General features: G+C 42.3%; 1 protein-coding gene and 1 pseudogene across 2 annotated transcripts in view; both read left to right on the top strand.

The window, feature by feature from the left end:
* Ube2h (ubiquitin conjugating enzyme E2 H) overlaps positions 1 to 22,232 on the top strand; it is a 128,476-nt gene that overhangs the window by 43,070 nt on the left and 63,174 nt on the right. For both annotated transcript variants that reach the window (XM_004661211.2, XM_004661210.2), the window contains exons 2-3: positions 16,058 to 16,134; positions 17,817 to 17,891. In XM_004661211.2, the coding sequence (XP_004661268.1) occupies positions 16,058 to 16,134; positions 17,817 to 17,891 (152 nt within the window). The remainder of the gene's footprint in view (positions 1 to 16,057; positions 16,135 to 17,816; positions 17,892 to 22,232) is intronic.
* Positions 2,898 to 3,873, top strand: LOC123464015 (annotated as a pseudogene).

Here is a 22,232-nt window from a genome sequence, read left to right as displayed (position 1 = left end):
CAAATGCTGGGATTAAAGGTGTGCGCCACCACGCCCAGCTCCCTTATTCTCTTTTTAAGTGCATATAATTCAGGCTGGAGAGTTGGCCCAGTTGATGAAGTGCTTGCCTCCCAAGCACAGGGACTTGACTTAGATCCCTAGTATCCATATAAATGCCAGGTATGGTGGGACATGCTTGATTGCCAGCACTGGGGGAGTGAGAATGGATAGATTCCTTGAGCTTGCTAACCAGCAGCCTAGCTTAATCAGTGAGCTTGAGGCAGATGAAAGTCCCTGTTTCAAAAAGAGGTGTATGGTGTCCCTGAGAATGACACCCAAAATTGTTCTCTGGTCTTTACATACATACCTGCAAAAATAACAAATGCATGTATTTATTTCCTCATTTTTCTTTTAAAAATATTTTATTTTCATTTATCTATTTGAGAGAGAAAGAAAGATGCAGAGAGAGAATGGGCATGCCACGGCCTCCAGCTGCTGCAAACAAACTCCAGACATACGCCCCACCTTGTGCATCTGACTTACTTGGGTCTTGGGGAATCAAAGCTAGGTCCTTAGGCTTTGCAGGCAAGTGCCTTACTTGCTAAGCCATCTCTCCAGTCCTCATTTTTCTTCTTTTTTGCTCCTCCTCTTAGAGGCAGGGTCTGAGAAGACAGAACTACAATGTAATACATTACGTGTATACATGCACACATACATACATTCGTACATACATGCATACATATGAATGAAGGGCTGGGAAGATGGCTCAGGAATTAAAGGTGCTTGCTTTGCAAGCCTACTGCTGCAGATTCAATTCCAAACCAACCTCTGTAAGCTGGACATAAAAAATGGCACAAGTGTCTGCCTTTTGTTTGCAGTGCCTCAAAAGATCTTGACACACCCGTACGTGTACACATACACACATGCAAATAAAACTGAAAATAATCGTGTCAGAGTCAGGTGTGGTGGTGCACGCCTTTATTTTTTAAATTTTTATTTATTTTTCAAGGTAGGGTCTCACTCTAGCTCAGGCTGACCTGGAATTCACTATGGAGTCTCAGGGTGGCCTCGAACTCATAGCGATCCTCCTATCTCTGCCTCCCCAGTGGTGGGCTGGTGCACGCCTTTAATCACAGCACTCGGGAGGCAGAGGTAGGAGGAGGGCTGTGAGTTAGAGGTCAGCCTGGGACTACAGAGTGAGTTCTAGATCAGCCTGGGTTAAAATGAGACACTACCTCAAAAAAAAAAAAAATTAAAAAAATTCAGATCTTTTTTTATTTTTTATTTTTATTTTTATTTTTTTATTTATTTGAGAGCAACAGACACAGAGAGAAAGACAGATAGAGGGAGAGAGAGAGAGAGAGAATGGGCGCACCAGGGCTTCCAGCCTCTGCAAACGAACTCCAGACGTGTGTGCCCCCTTGTGCATCTGGCTAACGTGGGTCCTGGGGAACCGAGCCTCGAACCGGGGTCCTTAGGCTTCACAGGCAAGCGCTTAACCGCTAAGCCATCTCTCCAGCCCTCTTTATTTTTTTTAACAATATTTTTATTTATTTATAAGAGAGAGGGAAAGGGGGGGGAGAGAATATGTGCTCCAGGGCCTCCAGCCAATGCATGCACCACATGTGCATCTGGTTTATGTGGGTCCTGGGGAATTGAATTGAGGTCTTTTGGCTTTGCAGGCAAGCGCCTTAACTGCTAAGCCATCCCTCAAATCTATTTTAATGGTGAGCCCACCTCATACACGGTTTGGGACACAGATTAAGAAGTAATTAGAAGTACATGGGCTGGAGAGATGGCTTAGCTGTTAAGCGCTTGCATGTGAAGCCTAAGGATCCTGGCTCGAGGCTCAATTTCCCAGGACCCACATTAACTAGATGCACAAGGGGGCGCATGCATCTGGAGTTGGTTTGCAGTGGCTGGAAGCCCTGGTGTGCCCATTCTCTCTCTCCCTATCTGCCTCTTTCTCTCTGTCTCAAATAAATAAATGAACACAAAAACTTCCTTTAAAAAAAAGAAGTAATTAGAAGTACAAATATCTTTGACTATTTCAAAACGTAGGTAAGATACTAGCCATTTGAGTGTGTGTCATGTTAAATTCTTTTGGGGGGGGCGATAGGTTTTGAGATAGAATCTTGCTGTAGCCCAGGCTGACCTGGAATTCACTATATAGTCTCAGGGTGGCCTCAAACTCATGGCAATCCTCCTAACTCTGTTTCCCAATTGCTGGGATCAAAGGCGTGCTCCACCACACCCAGCAAGAGTAAATTCTTTCCTTATTTTGAGCTTTTTTTGCTGGAGTTAATCTAACTCACGGGTTAAGTGAGTGTTGTTCTTTCAAGAGCTAATGAAAGGTACTTCTTCTCATAATGTGTTTCGTTTCATGAATCCAGATCACATGCAGTGGTGTGTGTTAGGGAAAGGATGGTCAGCAGAGTGTATCCTGTAACGTGAATACCTTTTATTTCTCCTTGGCTGACCTCACTAGCACTGCGTTGAGCTGGTGAACAGGATGAGAGAAAAAGCCCAGGGCAATTTGAGGAACTCACAGCAATGTGGATAGTGTTTCAAGATGAACTTTGTTTCACTTCCTAAGTTTTAAGACCAAAGTTGATGAGAATATGAGAAAATCAGGTCTGCTCATGTGATAGCAGTTAGGAAGTAGCTGGACTCAAATACCTTTTTTGAAGCATATTTGGCAGTGTATGTAAAAATCAAATGTGTTACATTTGAATCAGAAATTCTGCTTTAAGAAGTTGCAGAGAAGCAGCTGCACCGGTGCCGTGTGCAGGTCTTCTCAGCAGGTACGCGTGGTCGGGACAGCTGCCGCTGGTCACCTCTGAGTCAGGATGAGTCCGGTTCGTGTCCGTGCGCGGAGTTCTCTCTCATCTCGCTCGGCTGTGGGAAATCGGGCTGAAGTGACTGAGTCTGCGATGGAGAGAGAAAAGGAACAGTTCCATAAACTCTTCATTGGTGGCTTAAGCTTTGAAACCACTGAAGAAAGTTTTAGAAACGACTACAAGCAATGGGAAAAGCTCACAGACTGTGTGGTAATGAGGGATCCTGCAAGCAAAAGGTCAAGAGGATTTGGTTTTGTAACATTCTCATCCGTGGCTGAGGTGGATGCTGCCGTGGCTGCAAGGCCTCATTCGATTGATGGGAGAGTAGTTGAGCCAAAACATGCGGTAGCCAGAGAGGAGTCTGGAAAACCTGGAGCCCAGGTGACTGTGAAGAAGCTATTTGTTGGCGGAATTAAAGAAGACACCGAGGAGCATCACCTTAGAGATTACTTTGAAGAATATGGGAAAATCGATACTATTAAAATAATTACTGATAGGCAATCTGGAAAAAGAAAAGAGGCTTTGGCTTTGTTACTTTTGATGACCATGATCCTGTGGATAAAATTGTATTGCAAAAATATACCATTAATGGTCATAATGCAGAAATAAGAAAAGCACTGTCAAGACAAGAAATGCAGGAAGTCCAGAGTTCTAGGAGTGGAAGAGGAGGGAACTTTGGTTTTGGAGATTCCCGTGGAAATTTTGGACCAGGACCAGGAAGTAACTTTAGGGGAGGATCTGATGGATATGGAAGTGGACGTGGATTTGGGGACGGCTACAATGGATATGGAGGTGGACCTGGAGGAAATTATGGAAGTGGAAATTACAATGATTTTGGAAATTATAACCAGCAAACTTCTAACTATGGTCCAGTGAAGAGTGGAAACTTTGGTGGTAGCAGGAACATGGGGGACCGTATGGTGGAGGAAACTGTGGTCCAGGAGGCAGAGGAGGAAGTGGGGGTTATGGCGGGAGGAGCCGATACTGAGCTTCTTCCTTCTTGCCATGGGCTTCACTGTATAAACAGGAGAGGATGGGAGCCCAGAGGTAACAGAACAGCTTCAGGTTATCACAATAACAATGTTAAGGAAACGCTTATCTCAGTCATGCATAAGTATGCAGTGATATGACAGAAGACAGCAGAGCAGACGCAGAGAGCCGTTTTGTGAATGGATTGGATTATTTAATAACATGACCTTACTGTGGAGGAAGGACTGTAATAAAAATGCCTTTGAGACAGTTTCTTAGCTTTTTAATTGTTTCTTTCTAGTGGTCTTTGTAAGAGTGTAGAAGTATTCCTTCTTTGATAATGTTAAATTTGTAAGTTTCAGGTGACATGTGAAACCTTTTTTAAGATTTTTCTCAAAGTTTTGAAAAGCTATTAGCCAGGATCATGGTGTAATAAGACATAATGTTTTTCCTTTAACATTTGTAAGTGCGTGTGTAGAGTTAAGAAGCTGTTGTATATTTATGATTTAATAAAATCATTCTAAAGGAAAAAAAAAAAAACATTGCAAACCGTGTTTGAGGAAATGGTTCAATGGTTAAAGGTGCTTGTTTGCAAAGCCTACCAGTTCAGGTTCGATTCCTCAACACCCATGTACAGCCAGATGGAAAAAGTGGCTGGTGTGTTTGTTTGCAGGAGTGAGACCCTGGAGTGTGCACACACACTTGCAAATAAATAAGTTATATTTTTTACAAAAACATTTGCAAGTTGATACTTGAGAAAAATTATCTTGCTGGTGCAGTAGCTCATGCCTGCTATCTTAGCACTTAGGAGGGCTTTAGATAGGAGAATGGAGAGTTCAAACCTACCAGTGGTGAGACCCTGTCTCACTCACAGAATATACATGTGGGCTGCAGAGATGGCTTAGCAGCTAAGGTACTTGCCTGCGAAGCCTGAGAACTCAGGTTTGATTTCCCCAGAACCCATTTAAGCAAGATGCACAAGGTGGCACATGCATCTGGAGTTCACTTGCAGTGGTTGGAGGCCCTGGAGTGCCCATTCTATCTGACCCCTCCTCTCTCCAATAAGCAAAATAAAATAAAATAAAAAATTTTAAATACATGTAATGGGATGTTGATTGTAACCTCGTAATAGTGGGGCATATTGGGGGGGACAAAAATACACTTGACAATATCCTTTTACTAATGCATTCTTAAATGAGTTAAGCAAGCAAAGAGGGGGAGCTTATGTCTGTGTGTACTGATACCAGTATGTCCTCCATATGTTGCATGGGGATTTGCCAAACATTTCATACCTGTGTGTGATGCTGTTAGCGTATATGTATGTAAACATTCTGTGTAAAATAGCAGTGGTTGTGTTTGTTCAAAGAAGGAGGCTTGTCAGCTTCTCTCTCTTCTTTCCCTCTCTTTCTCTGCCCTTCTCTCTCTCCTCTCTAGGGTATCACACTGCCCCAGGGTGCCTCAGCCTCCCTAGGACTTTAGGCCTGAACCCCCATGCCCAGCTGTGTTCTGTACCCTAATTCCAGCACTGACATATCTCAGTAGCACCCAAACTTATTGTATCTTGTCCCTAAGAGACAAACACGATGCTAGAAGGAAACCCAACTACTTCAATGTCAGATCTCCCTCCTGTATACACCCAACCTTGTAATGTGTCTAGGTTTATTTTCTCCTGATTTGCTGAGTAACTGCGATTTTTCTTCCCAATTGTTTAAGAAATACTTCTTGTTAGAAACTTGATTTTTCATTTCCTTTCTGACCTTAACAGTTCAGCCTTTGTTCTCATTGCTTGTGCACAATTAATTCTCAAACTTCTGTTTGCTTTAAATTATTAGGCTAGCTTCCATAAAACATACTTATCACTTCCTTATCTTAATTGTACCAGGCAGCCTATTTCTTTACTTTGTTAATTATTTCTGCTGATCTTCATCCTAGCATGGCAAGCCAGCTTCCTCTCTGTGCTCTACCACCTGCTACTTTTACGATGCCGACAATAGCCCTAAAACCTTGTCATGTCACATTGCACACCCAGTTAGGGACTGCTTTTGTTTCACTGTTCTTCACTTTCTAGGGTTTTGTACTTCTTACCCTTCGGAGAGTTTTTCTTGAGGCCAGGTGCTTCTCTCTCACTTTAAAAGAAATATTTTGTTTGCAAGGAGTGAGAAAATATGAGAATGAATGAATGAGAGAAAGAGGGAGGGAATGGCTGCGCCAGGGCCTCCTGCGACTGCAAACTCCAGATGCATTCACTATTTTGTACATCTGGCTTTACATGGGTGCTGGGGAATTGAATCCAGGCTGTCAGGTTTGGGTGTATTTTGTTCTTTTGGTTTTCAATACAGTGGCTTACGCTAGCTCAAGGTTATCTGGGACTCATTCTGTAAACTAGGCTACACCTCAGTCCTTGGAGTGCTGGGATTAAATGTGTGAGTCACCCCAGCCTTAGTAAGTATCTTTGAAAGTGTGCTCCTGACTCCCCACCTCCCCAGTACTGGGCATTGAAGTAGGGTTTCATGCATCTTGTAGATACTCTACCAGAGGGTTGCATTTACCAGACCAGGCCTCCTTTTACTTTAAAAAAAAAAAAAAAAATGCCTGGTATGGTGCCGCATGCCTTTAATCCCAGCACTTGGGAGGCAAAGGTAGGAGGATCGCAGTGAGTTTGAGGCCACCCTGAGACTACATAGTGAGTTTCAGGTCAGCCTGGACTAGCACGAAACTCTACCTCAGAAAACCAAAAAGGAAAAAAAAATGTTTTGTTTGTTGTTGAGTGTGTTTGAGAATGGGCATGTCAGGGCCTCCTGTCAGCGCAAATAAACTCCAGACACATCTGCCATGTTGAGCACCTGGCTGTGGGTGGGTACTGGGGAATTGAATCTTATCATGCTTTGCAAGCAAGTACCTTGAACCATCTTGCTAGCTCTCCAGCCTGCATTTTTTTACTTTTTACTTAAAAAATTTTTTTCTATTATTTATTTGAGAGAATGGGCACACCAGGGCCTTCAGCTGCTACAAACAAAATTACAGACCCTTGGACCCTCTTGTGAGCATGTGTGACGTTGCATTTTTGCATCACTGTGTGTCTGGCTTACGTGGGACCTAGAGATTTGAACCAGGAGTGCTTAGGCTTTGCAGGCAAGTGCCTTAATTGCTAAGCCATCTCTCCAGCCCTACTTCTTCTTCTTCTTATTATTATTATTTGGTTTTTTTCAAGGTAGGGTTTCACTCTAGCTCAGGCTGACCTGGAATTCACTGGGTAGTCTCAGGGTGGCCTCAAACTCACAATTCTCCTACATCTGCCTTCTGAGTGCTGGGATTAAATGTGTGCACTGCCACACCCGGCTCTACTTTTTACTTTAAAAAAAAAATTATTTATTTATTTTTATTTGAGAGAAGGGGGGGGTTGGGGAGAGAGAGAATGGGCACGCCAGGGCACTGCACTGCAGACAAACTCTGGAGAGGACATGATACACCCCCTCATGCATCTGGCTTACATGGGTCCTGGAGAATTGAACTGGGATCCTTTGGCTTTGGAGGCAAATGTCTTAACTTCTAAGCCATCTCTCCAGCCCACTTTTTACTTTTAAGACAGGGTTTCACTAAATTGCCCCAGGTTGGTTTGAACTCTCACCGTAGCCCAGACAAGCCTTGAACGTAAAATATTCTTGCTTTAGTTTCTGGAGTAGTTGCTTTTACAGGACTGCACCACTAAGCCCAGCTGAGATGGACCGTGAGTAGAAACAATCAAGAAGCAGCTATTTTTCACATTACCTTAGATTGTTTGGTTCTTTTTTTTTTTTTTTTTCCTTCCCCCTCTCTGTGTGGCTCAGGCTGCTCTGAATTTGCTATATAGATCAGACTTGTCTTGAACTCGTGGCTAGCTGTCTGCTTCAGCCTCCTGAGTGCTGGGTTATAGGCGTGAGCCACGTTGCCTACCTTTGGTTCTTCTTATAAAACCTTCTTCCCTTAGGCTTTTATTAAACTTCCAACAGCTAATTACTGTTGCCTCTCATATACTATTGCCTCTCATAATTCAAGTGGGCAATTGACAGTAGGCACAGTTGAATAAAAGCATGTGTTTTGGATCACAGTTCCTCTCTTGGCAGATTATGGGAAACAGTCATCAGTCGTCGGCTTTCTTTGCTGTAAAATCGTGGTAGTGATCTTGAACCTGTTACTTCTTTATGCGTAGTCCTTGAAACAGGCCCACATACGTACTGTTCTCTACCCCCTTTAAATTTTATAAAGTCAGAGTTGAATTACTATTAATACCACTTACTAGTTGATACTTGCTAGCCTAATGAATATGGGAGTAGTAAAGGGAACAGCCGATACCAGCCATCGATGCTCTGGAAAGTAAGTAGGGAGTAAAGAGGCCTGTGCTCAGCATGCTCAGAGCTGTCGTTTCTGGCCTGTTTATGAGAGCAAGCTAACTGTATGTGTGCCCGTATTTTCCTTTCTCCTCTGGGCTTACAGATGTCTACATTTAAATTTTATAGCACTGGTTTTAAGAAATGTTTCTTGAGATTATTGAAGTCATAAACTTAAAATGGAGAATTAACTGATCTCCAGAGTCTTCCGTAGTAATTAGCCAGCTAGGGAAAGAAGGGACAGGAAGGAAGGAGAGATCCAGGGTCTGAGGTGAGGACCTTGATCTTTTAGTGCATGGCTCCATGAGGTATGCCAGCATATCTAAGATATTTTTGCTACTCGATTTCTGTGATCTGTTGTTTATACTTTGATAATCTTCAGCATTATATGTCACTGTGAAAAATGCCAGTAAAGTATTTCTTTGTAAAATGACACATCCATGAATGATTCGCTATGCCTTGATTAGAGCTGTGAGTAGTGATTTTAAATACTTAGCTGAATTCTCTCTTCATTGATTGAATTGGCATTGCAGTGTACATGTCAGATGTTAGCGTAAGATCCAGTTTATGTTGTCTCAAGGCTAATCCCTGCTTCCATCCCTCCAGCCTGAGTAAGCTTTTGATTAAACTTTTTAATATTTTATTTTTATTTATTTATCTGATAGAGAAAGAGAAACAGAGAGAGAATGGGTGCGCCAGGTCCTCCAGCCACTGTAAACAAACTCTAGACACACGTGTCCCTTGTGCATCTGGCTAACGTGGGTCCTTGGGAATTGAACCTGGGTCTTTTGGATTTGCAGGCAACTACCTTAACCGCTAAGCCATCTCTCCAGTTCCTTGATTAAACTTTTTTATGAGTTGGGGTAACTTAGGAGAAATATACTGCCTAGCTATTTAGGTACATACATTACAAATTTGTAATTTTCAGTTATTAAGTATTATTTAAGAGAGAGGCAGAGATAGAGAGAAAGAGAAAGAGAGAATGGGCATGCCAGGGCTCCCAGCTACTGTAAACGAACTCCAGATGCATGTGTCACCTTGTGCAGCATGGCTTACATGGGTCCTGGGGACTTGAACCTGGGTCCTATAGCATTGAACCTAAGTCCTGTGGCTTTGCAGGCAAAACTGCTTAAGCTATCTCCCCAACCCCTCTGCTTCCTTTTTTGTAATTAAAAAAATTTATTTGCAAGAAGAGGGAAGGAGGGGGGAAGGTGGGTGCACCAGGGCCTCCTGCCACTACAAACTTCAGATGCCTTTAACCACTGAGTCGTCATTCCAGTTCTCAAATACTGTTCTCTCTCGCTTGCTCTTTTATTTTTTTGGGGGGGGGGCGGGGGTCTTTGAGGTAGGGTCTCACTCTAGCCCAGGTGACCTGGAACTCACTCTATTCTCAGGGTGGCCTCAAACTCATGGTGCTCCTCTGACCTCTGCCTCCTAGATGCTGGGATTAAAGGTGTGTACATCACGCCCCATTTACAAATACAGTTCTCTTAAAAGCCTGTTTTTTTGTTTTTTGTTTTTCAGGGGTGGGGGAGACATGGGGCCTGCTGGGGAGAGATGGCTTAGCAGTTACTGCATTTGGCCTGTGAAGTCTAAGGACCCAGGCTTGAATCTCCAGGTCCCACGTAAGTCAGATGCACATGGTGGCACATGCATCTGGAGTTGTTTGCACTGGCTAGAGGCCCTGGTGTACCTATTCTCTATCTCTCCTCCCTCCCTCCCCCTATCTCTAATAAATAAGTAAAAGTAAATCTTTACACACACACAAATTTCTTTCTGGGCATGGTAGCACATGCTTTTAATCCCAGTACCAGGGAGGCTGAGGTAAAAGGATTGCTGTTAGTTCAAGGCCAGCCTGACACTACATAGTAAATTCCACGTTAGCCTGGTTTAGAGCAAGATCCTACCTCAAAAAAATAAAAACAAGGGCCTGGTGAAATGGCTTAGTGGTTAAGGTATTTGCCCGTGAAGCCTAAGGACCTCAGTTGGATTCCCCAGGACCCGTGTAAGCTGGATGCACATGGGGTGCATGCATCTGGAGTTCGTTAGCAGTGGCTAATGGCCCAGATAATATATATATTTTAAAAATTATGTATGTATACATGCATATGTATGTATATTTATTTATTTTATATGTCATTTCTTTTATACACTCCAAGGCTTGGGAAATATTTCAGAAGAGGCAGTGGAAGAATGTAAGAGCCTAAAATAAGGGGAGGATTGCTTATAGTGCTGTCATCCAGACAAAGTAGTCTGGGAGGGGGTGGGGAAAAAAGTGGCCTTTGATATTCATGACCTCACAGTGGCTGACACTACCTATATAAGATAAGACCTGCATAGTATGAGGGGAAAATGATGACATAAACTAGAAGAGAGTTTACTTGGGAAGTAGAAGGGTTTCAGTGGAAGGGGGTTGAAAGGGGATATAGGAAGGTGGTGGGAGGGGATTATGATCATGGTATATTGTCTGTATTTATGCACATTGTCAAAAAGTAAAATATATTTCCTCATATCTTGCTAATATTTTAGTTTCTCACATATCTTGGAATGAAGCAAAAACACTTGGGAAGCATTCTCCTAAATCTAGTGTGTTTCATAGTTGGCCGAGTTGTAATGAATGTGTTTCTATTTAGCCTTCTACTTTATAGTAGTCTTTGTTTTTATTGCAAAGCACCTAATGCCAGGTAATTTTGTAATAAAAGGTGTATTTGAGCTCACAGTTCTGGATAGCTGTTGGTTCTGCTGTGGTAAGCGACTAGAGACTGGTGGAACCTTAGTGGAAGTAAATACAAGAGAGATCCCACAGTGAGGCAGGGAGCTGGAGCAAGGATTGGTGTCAGGACTTGGTCCTTTTTTTTTGGTATTTCGAGGTAGGGCCTCACTTTAGCCCAGGTTGACCTGAAATTGACTATTTAGTCTCAGGGTGGCCTCGAACAGCAGTTCTCCTACCTCTGCCTCCCAAGTGCTGGGATTAAAGGCATGCACCACCATGCCCGGCTTTTAGGACTTTGTCTAATTATTTATTCATTTATTCATTTATTTATGTATTTATTTATGAGAGAGAGAAAGAGACAGAGAGAGGAGGGGGAGGGAGGGAGAATGGGCGCACCAGCCACTGCAAATGAATTTCAGATGCATGCGCCCCCTTGTGCATCTGGTTTATGTGGGTCCTGGAGAATCGAACCGGGATCCTGTGGCTTTGCAGGGAAACACCTTAACCATTACGCCATCTCTCCAGCCCAGGACTTGGTCTTCTTATAGCAACTCTCTTGACAACTAATTCTAGGCCTCACCAGAGCTACTTCAGTCTCTTCCAAATGACAGCTCACGCAGTGACCGCCTTCTAGGCTCTACATCTTAAAGGTCATCCCACTTCTTAACATTACCAGTCTGGGGCTGGGACCAAAGTTCCACACATGAACCTTTGCAGGCACAGTTAAAAGATACCCAAACCATAGCATAAGTTTGAGTGCTTTGACTGTATAAATTTTTAAATATAGGCTACCCTTTACCTCTTAGACAATGGGTGGATCTTAAAACATTCAGGATACCATAACTAGTTGTCAGTTTTTTTTTTTTTGCTTTATTTTCAACAACATATATTTCTTTTGTTTTGTTTTGTTATTTCAAGGTAGGGTCTCACTCTAGCCCAGGCTGACCTGAAATTCACTGTGTAGTCTCAGGATGGCCTCAAACTCACTGCGATCCTCCTACCTCTGCTTCCCGAGTGCTGGGAGAAAAGGTGTGCGCCACCACCACAGGCTCACACATTTCTTTTAAAACAGCTATTTTTGAATACCTTCCTTACTCAGAAGTTGCTTCAGCCAAATAACCTAGTTGTAAACCTACTAAAAGTTAACATAGTTACATACTTTATTCATTGGGGAGTGTCTTTCTTAAAATGTAGTTGTCGTTTTTACTCTTTACTTCTTGTGGGTTTTTTTGATTGATTTTTTTATTTCTTTGCTTTTTGGTTTTTCAAGGTAGGGTCTCACTCTAGCCCAAGCTGACTTGGAATATACTATGTAGTCTCAGGATGGCCTCAAACTTTTGGCAGTTCTCCTACCTCTGCCTCCCGAGTGCTGGGATTATTTATTTATTTATTTGAGAGGCAGAGAGAGAGTGAGCATGCCAGGGCCTTTCACCCGCTGTGGATGAACTCCAGATGCATGCACGTGCATGTGGAGGAGCACGTTGAGTGTCCTCCTCTTACCTCTCACCCACATTCTTTTGAGATGGGCTGTTGTCAGTGAGACCCAGCAATTCTCCAGTCTCTGCCCCTGTTTTAGTCAGGGTTCTCTAGAGGAGCAGAACCTACAGAATGATTTGTATTAAAAGGGAATTTATGCCAGGTGTGGTGTGGTGGCGCACGCCTTTAATCTCAGCACTCGGGAGGCAGAGGTAGGAGGATTGCCTTGAGTTCGAGGCCACTGTGAGACTACATTGTGAATTCCAGGTCAGCCTGGGCTAGAGTGAGACCGTGCATCCAAACAAAAAGGGTGGGGTAACTTATTGGATTAGGTTACGGCAGTCCAACAATAGTAGTTTGCAGGCCTGGGAGTCAAGGAACCAGGTAGCTGCTCAGTCCACAAAGCTGGATTCTTCAGCAGTCCTAACCTAGCACTGAAGGCCTGGAGGCATCCTGGAGAGCCACTGCTCTTTACTTCACATTGGTCTTTAGTCCACACTGGAAAGCAGCCAGCAGCAAGGTGAGAGGAGGGAATCCTTTCCTTCTCCAAGCTTAGATAAAACCTCCCTCCAAGAGGGGCTACCAACTTTGGGGGAAGGATTCCACCTTTAGTTAATCCTCCCTGGAAGCAACCCACTTATGGGTAGTGTCTGTGGATTCCTAAACAGATCAAGTTGACACAAAAGTTAACCATCACAGCCCCTAAAAACTGGGGTTACAGATGTGCATGGTCTCATCCACCTTTGTATGTGGGTTCCGGTGAGTTGAACTCTGGCCCAAGAGACCCTCAGGCTTGTTCCTACCCCCTGAGCCATCTTCCTAGCCCTATGCTTATGCATTTTGAAAACTGCACTTTCAGGTGCTATACATGTAGCTCAGCTGATAGACTGTTTAGAATGTAAAATGTTCTGGGAGTCGGGTCTGAGTTTGGGGCCATCCTGAGGCTACATAGTGAATTTGAGGTTAGCCTGGACTAGAGTGAAGCACACTACCTTGAAAAACAACAACAACAAAAAGTTCTGGGTTCAATCCCCAACATTATATAAAGTGGGAATAATGGTACATGCCTGTGATCCTAGCACTTGGGAGGTAAAGGCAGGACAACCAGAAGTTCAAGGTTATCCTTGTGTGGTAGTTTGTATGTCCCCCCCCCCCCCCCCCGTAGACTCAGGTGTTTTATTAAAGCTTTTGACATGAGACAGCTGGAGGAGATGTCACTTTGGGTGGATGCTGGGATCTGGCCCAGAAGTGTGTTTTGGGGGTGGATCTGAATTCAGGCCCAAAGCTGTGCTGGGTTTTGGTGTCTGCTGGCTGATGGGGGTTTTTCTGTCTCTGCTTGGATTTATGAAGGGAAGACAACTTCTTCTGCCATGGGTGGAACTTCCCCTGGATCTGTAAGCTTGAAATTAATCCTTTTCTCCCATAATCTGTGTCTGATTTGGATGTTCATCCCAGCTACAACAAACTGTCTCCAACACTTTGGCTACTTAGGTGGTTCAAGGCCAGCCTAAGATACTAGAGACTCTGTCTGATTAAAATAAACATTGGAGGGGGGGGGAACCTCTTGGACTGGAGAGATGACTCAGGGGCTAAAGGAATTTGCTTGCAAAGGCTGATGGCCCAGGTTTGATTCCCCAATGCCCACGTAAAAGCAGATGCACGAAGTGGCTTATGTATGTAGAGTTTGTTCGCAGTGACAGGAGGCTCTGGAACTCCCGTACTCATTCACTCTCTCTCTGGCTCTCTTAAATTTAAAAAGTATTTAAATACTCTCAATGAAAGGACTTCATGATAACAGTGCAGGAAAATTTTCTCTAGTAGAAAAGAAACATATGCTTAATATTATTTCCTAAGGGTTACCATTGTAAAGTGTAGTGACTTCATAATAATGACCCAACATAAAGAAAGGACATTTTGTTCCTCCAGTATTCTGCTTCGAATAGAGAAAGAAATGGATTATTTTGGTATTATTATAAACATTTAAAAATTATGTTTTATTATTTGAGAGAGAGAATATATTGAATGAGCATGCCAGGGCTTCCAGTCACTGCAAATGAATTCTAGATACACACGCCCCCTTGTCCAGCTAGCTTACATGGGTCCTGGAGAGTCCTTTGGCTTTGCAGGCAAGCACCTTAACTGCTAAGCCATCTCTCCAGCCCTATAAACATTTTTTTTCAGTCATTTCTTTTTTTTTTTATTTTCACAATTTTTATTAACATTTTCCATGATTATAAAAAATATCCCATGATAATACACTCTCCCCCCCCATACACTTTCCCCTTTGAAATTCCATTCTCTATCATATTACTTCCCCATCTCAATCATTGTACTTACATATATACAATACCAACCTATTCTTTTTTGTGTAGTGCATGTTATTAAAATGTAGTTTACATTGCTGGTTGAGAAAATTGATACCAGTCTTACCATAGCTGGTTTTCTTTTCCCTTTTTAAAATATTTTTATTTATTTGAGGAGGGGGTCTCTTGCCACTGCAAACAAACTCCAGACTCATGTGCTATTTTTTGCATCTAGCTTTGCATGGCCACTGGGGAATTGAGCCTGGCCTGTCAGACTTTGTAAGCAAGCACCTTTAATTAACCTCTGAGCCATCTCCCCAGCTCCTGTTTTTTTTTATTTTATTTTATTTTTTTTTAATGTTACAGTGAGACTTGAGAGCCTACCAAAGCCTCTATCTATCATCTGAAATTACTGGCATAGAATTTGGGCTAAAACACAAAGGAGAGACAGAACTAATTTTAGAATATCAAAATAGTTAACAATAGAATAATAAAAATAGTTAACAATACAACCTTGCTATAAGTATAGGCACTCAAGAAAAAGCCACCTTAAAAAAAATAAACTTACCTGTGGCTGTTTGTTTTCATTCACTCTTGTTTTCTCCTCTAAAATAGGACCCCCTCTCACTCTAGCCCAGGCTGATGTGGAATTTACTCTGGAGTCCCAGGCTGGCCTTGAACTCACAGCCATCCTCCTACCTCTGCCTCCCAAGTGCTGGGATTAAAGGCGTGCGCTACAACACCTGGTCGGTCGGTCCGTCTGTTTCTCCCTTTCCCTCTCCCCCTCCCTCCTTGCAAACAAATTTAAAATTTATATATATGTCTTTTTAAAAATATACAGGGGTTTGGAGTTTTGAGGGAACAAAAGAGTAAATGAGCCAGTCATGGTGGCTTTAATCCTAACACTCAGGAAGCAGAGGTAGGAGGATATACTTATAGGAAGGTTGTATTGTTAACTATTTTGATTATTCCCAAATCAAGGAGAAAATTGTAGTTGAGGAGAATCAGTGCTTTGTTCAGCATGTAAATTTGATTAAAGGGAATATTGGATTCGCATGAAGGGCTTATTGGGAATAGGTTAGGGAGAAGGTACAAAAAGGAGGAAAACTATATAAGTGCCTTTTTCTTCAAATTTACATGTCGCTAAATGCAGCTTACACATTTTCCATCCTTAATCGTCACACAAATCCTATTTTCATAATTTATGAAAGTAAATTCGTAAATTCCGAGAGGCAGAAAGAAAGTAAAGGGTCAAAGAGTGAATTTACATTACTAGTCTCTGACTCTAAGGCATAGTGAGTGATCTCATCAAGTTTTGGCAGTGCTTGAACCGGCCTGTCTTGGGGTGATAGATCTGTAGTTCTTCCGTATAGTATGAAGCCAGTGTAATTTCCTTTACCTTCACCTCAGCATTGAGAGTAAGCATGAGGTCACAATCCTTGGAGGACTCAATGAATTTGTAGTGAAGTTTTATGGACCACAAGGAAGTAAGTACATGTGTTGGTATGTGTTCTTTTGTTACTGTCTTCTCTCTACTCCTTAACAGACAGTAGGAGTATCAAGCAGATGGTGTCATGCGTAGCTGTGAAAAAGTGATTTTGTTTTGTTTTGTTTTGTTTTGTTTTGTTTTGTTTTGTTTTGTTTTTCCAAGGTAGGGTCTCATTCTAGCTCAGGCTGGCCTGGAATTCACTGTGTCGTCTCAGGGTGGCCTCGAACTCATGGCAGTTCTCCTACGTCTGCCTCCCTAGTGCTGGGATTAAAGGCGTGCGCCACCACACTGGGCTGGAAAAGTAAATTTAATAGCACACTAGAACCAAGGAGTGAGGAAATATTTTCTGTTATAATTACTTTATATACTTTTCTCTTTTATGACCTTCTGATTTGTTACGGCCATATGGGAAATATTTTCTTGTTTTGTTTGTTTAGGGGCCAGTTGAAATGGGAGGAAAAGGAACATGACTATTATTTACCAAATAATGATGAGACTAGTGCTCAAGAGAATCAAGTAAAAGGAGAGACTGAATCTTTGCTTGTCTTCTAACTCTGGATCTTTTAAAGAAAAATGGGGGTTTTCTTGTGTTTTGGTACAGATCATTGAACTCAGAGCCTCAAGCATGCGAGGCAGGTGCTACCACCGAGTTATATTTGCAGCCCTCCTTTTTTACCTTTTACTTTGAGGAAGGATTTCACGAAGTTGCTCAGGCTGTCCTTGAACTCACTCTGTAGCCCAGGCAAGCCTTTAACTTGCTATCCTCCTGCCTCAGCCTCCTGAGAAGCTGGAATTACAAGCCTGTGCCACCAACCAAGCTTGGTCTAAATACAAATATGTTAATCTCAGATTAGAATACCTACCTGGGTATAGTAGATTTTTCGCTTTTTTGTTTGTTTTTGAGGTAGGGTCTTACTCTAGCTCAGGCTGACCTGGAATTCACTATGTAGTCTCAGGGTGTCCTTGAACTCATAGTGATCATCCTACCTCTCTGTCTCCCGAATGCTGGGATTAAAGGTGTGTGACACCACACCCAGCTTTTTTATTTTCTTTTTTGAGGTAGGGTCTCACTCTAGCCCAAACTGACCTGGATTTTGGTTTTTGTCTCTATATTAAGGAGTTGTTTTGTTTTTGTTTTTAATGTGCAATCACAAAGAGAGGGAGGGAGGGAGAGAGGGAGGAAGGGAGAATGGCATACCAGGGGTCCCTAGCCACTGCAAACAAACTCCAAATGCACGTGCGCTTTGTGCATCTGGCTTCCATGGGTCCTGGGGAATCGAACCTGGGTCCTTTGGCTTCACAGGCAAACAACTTAACTGCTGAGCCATTTCTCCAGCCCCAGTGTTGCATTTTGGTAGCCCAGGTTGGACTAGAACTTGAAATAACCCTCACCTCAGCTTTTACAGTGCTGGGATTGATAAGGCTTCTTCAACCTGAGCCACCTTGCTTGGCTGGTTGCTGACCCTTAAAGGAAGTGATTTGGAGACTTTTTTTTTTTTTTTTTTTTTCAGGCTGACCTGTAATTCACTGTGTAGTTTCAGGGTAGCCTCAAACTCATGGCAATCCTCCTACCTGATTTGGAGGCTTTTTAAAAGAGATGAAGATTAAATGTTTAACCTGAATTTATTTCTTAATTTAAGATACAATCCTAATGGTTAACATTTTTTATTTCTATTCCAGCACCATATGAAGGCGGAGTGTGGAAAGTCAGAGTGGATCTTCCTGATAAATACCCTTTCAAATCTCCATCTATAGGTATGTGACTCCTTGGTTTCTCTCTGTAGACAATTCTGAAATCTAAGAGGGGAAAAAAAATCCTATACTTTGTGGAAGATGATTCAGAAATTCTTACTTAGCTGAATTTTTCCTTTCTTGTTTTTTAGTTAATTAGTGATTTTGGAGAGGGGTATAGAAGACATAAGAACATACCTTTCACATGGCAATAATCATTACTCTGGGTTTTTCTCTTAGTGTCATATGAAATCACTAACTTGAAAATCCGCTGTCCATTCAGGCTGTTAGCAGTAAAAATATAAACTATATAAGTCTGTCTCTTTTTCATTTTCGAGGTAGGGTCTTAATTTAGTCCAGGCTGTCCTCAAACTCAGTGATCCTCCTACATCTTCTTCCTGAACTCATTTTGAACACCAGATTATTGGAAAAATATTATGTAGTATGTTATCTATTAATACCATCTCTGTTCTCTTGAAATTAAGTGACCCTTTTCCACTTGCCCCACCTTTGATCCTTAGAGTCTTTTTTTTTTTTTTTTTTTTTTTTTCTTCAAGGTAGGGTCTCTCTCTAGCTCAGGCTGACCTGGAATTCACTCTGTATTCTTAGGGTGGCCTCAAACTCCCAACAATCCTCCTACCTCTGCCTCCTGAGCACTGGGATTAAAGGCGTGCGCCGCCGCCACCACCACGCCCAGCTTCGCACATTCTTGTAAACAGAAGCAGACAGAAGGAGAGCAACCTCAGAGCGGCAGCAAATAGTGCTTTTTCTTTGCCTTCCGTCTTCCTCCTGTCACCTCCATTGAGACACTCGGTGACAAGTTAGGTGTTTCAGTGTCAGGTGCATAAATGTACATCTGATTGAAAATTGACGCCTTTAGTTAGAGATTGTTCACTTAAGTAAACTTTGTCCTGCAATCTGTGTATGACTTTAGATATTATAAAGTACTTGCCAATTTGAAATGAGAACAATAAAACAAATACGTTCTATTGTTTCCTCTGAAGAGGAATGCTAGAAAACAAAAATAGATTCAGAATGTCAACTTTTGGCCTCTAAACAAACAACCTACCTAGCCTTCTGAATGTTCTGAGGTCAGGCCAAGCCTCATGCCGAAATTGCCATTGTTCAGACATCTTGTTGCTGCTGTGGACTGTCTTCCAAACTAATGCCAGGTCTCCTGCAGTTCAGAGTAAACCCTGCTCCCAGCAATAAAGATTCTATAAAAGAGATGGAGAAAACATTCCGAGTTTTTGTTTTGAATCAAGGCTTCCACATTTCTTCATGGAGCAAATGGTGCATTAGAGTCAGGGTGGTCACAGAGCTAAGTCCTGTCCAAGTAGCAGCCTCTCCCTCATCATCTTACTGCTTTACATGCTTTAGAACTTTAAGTTCTAAAAATACCAGCGAGTATCTATAGTTCCTTCTTGGGCTGTGGAGCTCCAACAGTTCATTTCCTGTAGGTCCTTAGGTTGGTTTTCTGAAGCCAGCAGTCAAGATACTAACAGATAAATGGGTCAGAAAAAGTCTCCAGTTGTTGAATTAGGATGGTGACAAGGTGTGGTGGCACACGCCTTTAATCCCAGCACTCAGGAGGCAGAAATAGGAGGTCCACTGTGAGTTCTAGGCCACCCTGAGACAACATAGTGAATTCCAGGTCAGCCTAGGCTAGAGTGATACCCTACCTCAACAGACCAAACAAAAAAGGATGGGCACATGGGATAGGGGCTGTGAGATGTTGTGAGAGAACCCACAAGTGCACCTGATTTAATAAACACCTGTGTGATTGGGAATAAAGCCTTTCCCTGACTTCATCCCACTGTAGCAGAATGTGGCTGTCATTCATTTTAAGAAGGCTTTTCGGGCTGGAGAGATGGCTTAGTGGTTAAGTGCCTGCCTGTGAAGCCTAAGGACCCCGGTTCGAGGCATGGTTACCCAGGTCCCACATTAGCCAGATGCACAAGGGGGCGCACGCGTCTGGAGTTCGTTAGCAGTGGCTGGAAGCCCTGGCGCACCCATTCTCTCTCTCTCTCTCCCTCTGTCTCTCTGTGTCTGTCGCTCTCAAATAAAAAAATAAATAAAAAGAGAACAAAAAAATAAAAAAAGAAGGCTTTTCTGCTATGGTTTTCTATCTCTAATTTATTTAAGTATCCTTTAATTTTAGAATGTTTATTTAATCTCATGTTTTGAAGATGCCAGAAGGCTAGGTAGGTTGTTTATTTAGAGACCAAAAGTTGACATTCTAAATCTATTTTTGTTTTCTAGCATTCCTCTTCAGAGGAAACAATAGAGCTTGATAAAACTAACAGTATCCCTATAGAAATACAGTTGTAAATTATATAGAAATTTCTCAAACCTTAACATATTTTCTTCAGGCAAAAGGATTGTTTCATCATAGCATTCCAAACTTTGTCCAGGAGGACATTTTTCCCAACCCATTGCTTCAGATTGAACCTTACACATGCTAAACAAGCACTTTACAACTGAGATATACACATCCCCTGCCCTAAAATAACTAAAACTACAACATGGCTTATTTACTAATAACACACAAATCTGTGTCCATTCTTAACTTAAATGACCTAGTATGTGATTGTCTGGGGCACATGACGTCTTAAGCCTTCCTTTGTCTTCTGTGTACTTTCAGAACTTAGTAGTGCCTATAAATATGCATCGTCTTCTCTTAAAGAAGCTGATTTAGTTGAAGTATTTGGACAAGTTGCCCTTGTTTCCTCCAAAGGAAGCTTGCATAAGAGTTTTAATCAGTTGTGTGGTGTGACCCATTTTCAGGTTGTCAGCAGTGGAATTATTGTTGATGTGCTTTAAGCATTTGAGAGGCAGTGGCTTGTTTAGAAAAGGCAAGAGTTCTCCTTTGAATTGTATAGATGTGGAATTACATGTAAGAGAGAGGAAATAAGGTAAAATCGACTAAATTTTCTTTTTTAACCTTGCTCCTCTTAAATATTAAGATGTGGAATTTGAGTAGTTCAGTGGCAAAATGCTTATTAATACCCATCACAGTAAATGAAGGGCTGAAGGAAGGGAAGGGAAGGGAGAAGAAGGGAAGGGGTTAGGAAGATGCACAGACTTGGATAAAATATCTTTAATGTTTGGCTGTGAATTTTGATTGTAAGGTGACAGGTTTTTTTCTTTTTCTTTTTTTGGTTTTTCAAGGTAGTGTCTCACTTTAGCTCAGGCTGATCTGGAATTCACTATGTAGTCTCAGCGTGGCCTCGAACTCACAGTGATCCTCCCACCTCTGCCTCCTGAGTGCTGGGATTTAAGGTGTGCACCGTCATACCCGGCTGAGATGACAGTTTTAATTTGTGGTCCTGGTGGCCCTTGATGCTTCAGCCCCCTGAGTTCTGACATGTGTCACTGTACACAGCTTGGAATTCTAAAATACATACGAGTATATTCTTTCTTTCTTGTGTGTTGTAATTATGTAAATGGTACTATCTATTGAAAGAATGTAGGAAAGTCAGAGAGCAAAACTAAAACAATTTACATTCCTGTGCCTTAGTGTGTGAGCGTGTGCTGTGTGTACATTATGGTATGTGTTCTTTAAAACATTTGTCTGTGGGGCTGGAGAGACGGCGTCCCAGGACCCACATCAACCAGATACACAAGTTGCAGAGTTCCTTTTCAGCAGTTGCAGGCTCTGGAGCACCTATCTCCTCCCTCCGCTGCTTCTTTCTGTCTCTCTCAAATAAATAGAAATAAATATTTGAAAAATCATGCCTATGGGGCTGGAGAGATAGCAGTTAAGGTGCTTGCCTGCAAAGCCAAAGAACCCAGGTTCAGTTCCCCAGAACCCATGTAAGCCAGATGCACAAGGTGGCACATGTGTCTGGAGTTCATTTGCAGTGGCTGGAGGCCCTAGTATGGCCCATTCTATCTGCGCCCCTCCAATAAATAAGTAAAAATGAAAAAATTAAAAATATGTCTATGATGCCAGACACAGTGGCTCACACCTTTAATCCCAGCATTTGGGAGGCAAAGATAGGAGGATTGCCATGAGTTCAAGGCCACTCGGAGACTACATAGTTAGTTTCAGATTAGCCTAGGCTAGAGTGAGACACTACCTCAAAAAAAAAAAAAAAAATGTGTGTGTGTGTGTGTCTGGGATAAGAGACACACTGTTTGTCTGGATAAGAACAAAGTAAAATGACATACACATAAAAATGCCATGATGCCCAGCACTCAGGAGTCAGAGGTAGGAGGATCACTGTGAGTTCAAGGCCACCCTGAGGCTACATAGTGAGTTCCAGGTCTGCCTGGGCCAGAGTAAGACCCTACTTTGAGAAACAAAAACAAAGCAAAACAAAAATGGCATAATGAAGGCCAGATATGATGGCACACATCTTT

Source organism: Jaculus jaculus, chromosome 10 (genome assembly GCF_020740685.1).
Source record: "Jaculus jaculus isolate mJacJac1 chromosome 10, mJacJac1.mat.Y.cur, whole genome shotgun sequence".
Taxonomy (NCBI): Eukaryota; Metazoa; Chordata; class Mammalia; order Rodentia; family Dipodidae; genus Jaculus; species Jaculus jaculus.
The sequence above is the reverse complement of the archived record's forward strand: the minus strand, read 5'-3'. Positions and strand labels throughout refer to the sequence as shown.